The sequence below is a fragment of the Antrostomus carolinensis genome, unplaced genomic scaffold (genome assembly GCF_000700745.2).
Source record: "Antrostomus carolinensis isolate BGI_N321 unplaced genomic scaffold, ASM70074v2 scaffold47059, whole genome shotgun sequence".
In the NCBI taxonomy this organism is placed as follows: domain Eukaryota; kingdom Metazoa; phylum Chordata; class Aves; order Caprimulgiformes; family Caprimulgidae; genus Antrostomus; species Antrostomus carolinensis.
Genome location: NW_010341462.1, coordinates 8,279 through 13,450, shown reverse-complemented (window position 1 = coordinate 13,450; position 5,172 = coordinate 8,279). Strand labels below are relative to the sequence as shown.

General features: G+C 47.5%; 1 protein-coding gene across 1 annotated transcript in view; it reads left to right on the top strand.

The window, feature by feature from the left end:
* Positions 1-624: 624 nt before the first annotated feature.
* Positions 625-5,172, top strand: part of LOC104531562 (transcription factor AP-2-alpha) — a gene marked incomplete at its 5' end in the record, with an annotated part of 4,886 nt that continues 338 nt past the window's right edge. Inside the window, 3 exons of the mRNA XM_010176474.1 lie at positions 625-743; positions 3,104-3,245; positions 4,793-5,172. The exon at positions 4,793-5,172 is cut by the window's right edge and continues 338 nt beyond it. Of these exons, the coding sequence (XP_010174776.1) occupies positions 625-743; positions 3,104-3,245; positions 4,793-5,081 (550 nt within the window). The remainder of the gene's footprint in view (positions 744-3,103; positions 3,246-4,792) is intronic.

The window sequence follows — 5,172 nt, the reverse complement described above, 5'->3', positions numbered from 1 at the left end:
TGGGTGGGTTCCCGCCACTACACCTGGGGGGTGCCCACCCTGCTACCCACCGCCCTAGTCCCGTCACCTCACCCAGGCAATTCCACAGTGCCCAGGCAGGGAATAACATCCAGGATTAATTAATTAATCCAGCTCCCACCTCCACAGCCCGGCTCTACCGAAAAGCCACATATGGGCCACGTAGGGATTAGTGTGTGAGGGCAGGGATGTTCTGTGGCAGTGATGGGGGCTGCTGGTCTTACACATCCATCTGCCCCGTAACGCCCAGGCCGATGCCTGGGAGAACCCTTCTCCAGGATCCATGGCACCTTGAGCACTCAGGTGGCTACCTCAGGGGTCCAGTCTTGGCCCCAACATGCCCTGAGCTCCCTGCCAGCCTAGGGGCAGATCCAGGCCTTAGTGACGGCCACCATTCCCTGAACATGGAGCCATCCAAAGCCCCATCCTTATGCCTCAGACTCAGCAACACCCGCTCTTCAGCCCCCCACAACCACGTCCCCCATGGTTTTTACTCCCCTTTGGGGGCAGGCAATGTGTTGGGGCAATCTGTGGGTGGGAGCTGAAGCGGGAGTGGGTGCCCCCCACCAGCCCCATTTCTCAGTGTCTTTTTTTTGTGCGGAGCAGGGCGAAGTCTAAAAACGGAGGGAGATCTCTGAGGGAGAAACTGGACAAAATAGGATTAAACCTGCCAGCCGGGAGGCGTAAAGCTGCTAACGTTACCTTGCTCACCTCGCTGGTGGAGGGTAAGTGACTCAAAGAGCTTGTTTGGAAAAGGTGCCTGTTGCTTTTGCTTAATGGGAGAAAGACTGCGTGTTGGGTTGGAGGTTTTTTTTTTCACTGAGTTGGTGCTGCTTGTTGGAAATTGGAAGGGCATTATTTTCTATGCCTGGGGGAAAAAAAACCCAACGTTCATTGTGTGCCTTTGTCTTTTGTTTTAACCTGAAATGGACTTGGTGAGTCCTGCAGACTCAGCATTGCATTCCACCATTTATTTGCTTTATTTTAAGTCTCTGAACTAAACGTTTTCAGGGCCCCATCTTGCTCCCCTGTTCCAATGAGTACTCCCTCCCCAGAGCAAGCAGATCTCCTTGGGAGCAGCACGGGGAGAATCCCTGTGCACAGGGGCTGTGGGTTCAACCCCGTAAGTGACCCTCGAGTGTTGAGTTGGAAGTTACAGGGAGCAGAGCCTCTCATGCTTCACTGCCGTCCTTCTGCCACAGGTGGACAACCAGGCAATTTTAAATGTCAGAAACTGCAGCTACTTTAAGTTTGTTCTCCTTCCCAGCCTGCAGCCACATAACAGTAAATCATTTAAGTTTTCTGACATCTGCATTTGAGAAATGCGTGACCATTACTTCCTGAATTAATTTGGGAATCCTTGACCTCAGCCATGAATTAATGGTGTCCTGAGAGCCTTAAAGTTACACCACCACCACCACCCCCCACTCCCTTTTGGTTCTCATTTTCAGAACACATGTTCCCTTGGCTGTATCATACGTTCTCCTCTACTTTCCTCTGGCCAGAAAAGGTGCAACTTACTTTTAACACCTTGGCATGTCCTACGCATGTCAGAACCAGGAGGTGGGAAGCTCAAGAGTTTGTAGTCATTTACTTTTCAAGCAGTTGCTGTGTCAGACCGACTGGCACAAAGTAAGCCCAAGGCCAGCGGATAGATCCTCGTCCTTTCCCCTTGCTTTTGGGTTTGACTGCATTTCAGACCACTTTTGGGTTTGACTGCATTTCAGACCGCTTCAGTCTGCAAAGTGCTTTTAAGCTCAGCCCAGGCTGCACAGGTTTAGCTTAAGTTTGGTTGTATAGGAGGGAATTTGTTGCTTTGTTTTACTGTCACTTCATGTTCTGTGAGAAATGTTTCATGTTCAGAGGGTCGGGGAAAGAAGCGCTGCGCAATGCCAGGCTTCATTTTTTTTAAAACCTCAGGATTAGTGGTCGCACTGTATTTATCCTGCGTGAAAATTACTGCGCCTTCATGTTTTTGAAAAGGCTTTGCAATTGCATCGAAGTAGTAGAGAATCACGAAGGGCAAACTTGTAAAAAGTCTAGATTTGGTAGATGCTTAACATTATTTGTGATGTTAATGAATATGGATAAGGTTTTTATGGTAATCTATTGTTCTGTTTGGCTTTCACATACAAGGGCTTTAAAAGAATTATTTTAAAAAAACCCCAAAACACACAAACAAAAAACCAGAGGCCTGATCCCCAGATAACTTAGTGATGGTGGCTAATTTTGGGGGGGGATGATGATATAAACATTGCTGGGGCTTTGAGTCCTGTAGCGATGAGGCAGTTTCTAGAGTACTGTTATTGTTTATGATCCGCTCCATTTTATGGAAACAAGCTCACTGGACTGAGGCTTTGAAGCTCTAATTGGCGCATGCGTTCTTCCGGAGCTAGAGCTAATGGCAGGAAGCCCTGCAGTAAAAACCAACTGGTTCAGGAAATTAAAACCAAAGATTTGAAAATCAACAAAACAGACAGACTCAGTGGAATGACCCTAAAATTCTCATGGTTAATCGTTTGGGGGGGTGAATGTATAATTATATGCGATCAAGTTAAATTTTAAACACTTAGCTGTTTAATGCATTTTATTTAGGAGAGCTCTAGGAGTAATTATGATCAGTATTAATCATTGATGCATTGCAAAAGAATAGAGAGACAGTGGCCGAGGTAAACAAACATTTCCAGAGTAAATAGCTGTGAATGAAATGTACCTAAATGGCTGTGTATAGGCATGGATATGTAAATCTAAGCACGAATTCGAGGTGGATGGAGCCTGCCTGTCTAAAAGTATCTGCTAGTCAATGTAAACTTGAAAAAATTCTTCTGCGAGATTTCACTTGTAGCGATTTTCATGACAATACACATTTGCATTTCCCTCCACTGAAGCAAAGAAAACTCCTGCAAGATAAGATGCCATTAGCATTTCTTACCTTTTTCAAAGAAAAAAAAAAAAAGTCCAAGGCTTTGAGAAGAAAAGCCCAAGTAGAATGTAGTACTTTTTTTTTATCCTAATGGATTTTTGCCTCTGTGTACTGATGAGCTGTGTGTTTCCCTCCCATCCCCACCCGTACCTCCCTTTTCAGGAGAAGCAGTACATCTAGCTAGAGATTTTGGGTACGTTTGTGAGACAGAATTTCCTGCCAAAGCAGTAGCTGAATTTCTCAACCGACAACATTCCGATCCAAACGAGCAAGTCACAAGAAAAAACATGCTTCTAGCTACAAAGTAAGACATTTACCTTTCTGGCATGTTGCTTAGAAGTTGAGGGGAGGGCGATGAACCTGGGTTTGGGGCTTTTGTTTTGTGAGCGTTTTCCACGTAGCAGTGGCTGATGGTTTTGCAAATTGCAAGGGGGTGTATTTGCCCTCCCACTATAGGAGAACTCTGTAACCCAGCTTGGTCGAGTCATTTCATGGAGATTACCTGCAAAGTGAGTCGTGAAAATTGTGGGTGGATGTTTAGTTAAAGAAAAAGCCGTAATTCTTCAGAGCAAAACATTTTTTCCGGGCCTTTTCACTTAGCTTATCAATTTAGGTAGAAGGGAAAGGCTTCCCATTGACAGTAAAATAAAACTGGCACATTAAACTGATTTCAGTTCATTAAAATCGGCAATGGTTCTTTTCTGCCTAAGCAGCTCTGTTACTTAGTGAATATAGGGATATTAAAGATATATTTTAAATGACAATCTGCACGCCGTTAAAATGCTAGTGGAGTTTATCATTTATGGGGCTGCCTAGACTTCCAGGTGGTGTGTGAAAAGAAAATGACTGTTTTGATATGTTTGCTGGAAATTAAAAGGGTTGTTTAGTAGCCCTTAATTACCAATGGAGGTGTCACCAAAGGGCACAGTGCCAGAGGGCGCAGGCAGAGAAGATGGGAGTCGCTTTATGGCTGGAAGACATTAACTGTGGGTTTTTAGAATACAAACTGTTTCAACACGCCTCTGAGCTCTCTTGCTATAAGGTGTGTTATTTCCCCAAGTATTTGTGCAGCCAGGGGATGATCTAACCTAACTTCTGTACCGTGCCCTCGTATCCTTTCCTCCCACCTCCCTGGACGGAAATTTCCAGACCCCAGTTAGCGTCAGCCTTTCCCTCTGTGGGAAGGTCCCTTTGGATTTGGAGATATAGATGTACATATATAAATGTTTCAGAATACCCTAATTTAAAGCCTCGATTCCCCTCTCTGCCCTCGCTCTTTCTTCCTGACACACAGGCGTGTTTTCGCCTTGTGAAGAAGGAAGAGGCCCGCGCCTCTCTCCAGTCCCACCCCCCAAAAAAAAAGATCTTCTAAAACGTGACTAAATCCCTAAACCTCCCTTTGGATATTGCACCCCAACCATCTTGCTGGGGAACTTTAAACTGTGTATCTGCTCCAAACCCCAGCTGGGCAGGGATGTGTGTTTGTGGGGAGGATGCGGGGGGCTGTGGCAGGTACGGGGGTAGGCAGGAGGTGCGTGTGGATCCGTCTGCCTGTTACTTGTCTGCGTGTTGGGGCCAAGGCGTGAGGTGTGTGCGCAGGCCAGGTGAAGGGAAGAGGTTTGTGTGTGCTGGGGAGGTGTGAGAATTAGGGAGAAGGATGTGTAGAGGAGAGGGAGAGGAGAGCGAGCCCGTGTGCTCTCGGGGTCAGCAGCCCCCATGATCTGGGGGCTTGTGTCATCTAGCAGGGAGCAGGCACAGGCTTTGCTGCCGCCAGTGATGGTTCATTTCTCTCCCTCTCTCTTCCCCTCCCTGCTTCCCTCCTTCTGTCTCTCTGCTCCATTTGTGCTACAGACAGATCTGTAAAGAGTTCACCGACCTGCTGGCTCAGGACCGATCTCCCCTGGGGAACTCGCGGCCCAACCCCATTTTGGAGCCGGGCATCCAGAGCTGCCTGACCCACTTCAACCTCATCTCACACGGCTTCGGGAGCCCGGCGGTGTGTGCTGCCGTCACCGCCCTGCAGAACTATCTCACCGAGGCGCTCAAGGCCATGGACAAAATGTACCTCAGCAACAATCCTAACAGCCACACAGACAACAGCACCAAAAGCGGCGACAAAGAGGAGAAGCACCGAAAGTGAGGATCCCCCCCACCCCTTAACGCTCCTCTCCCTTCCCCCTCGTAGCCCATCGATCCATTCATCTCCCTCCTCCCTCTCCCCTGCACCCAGC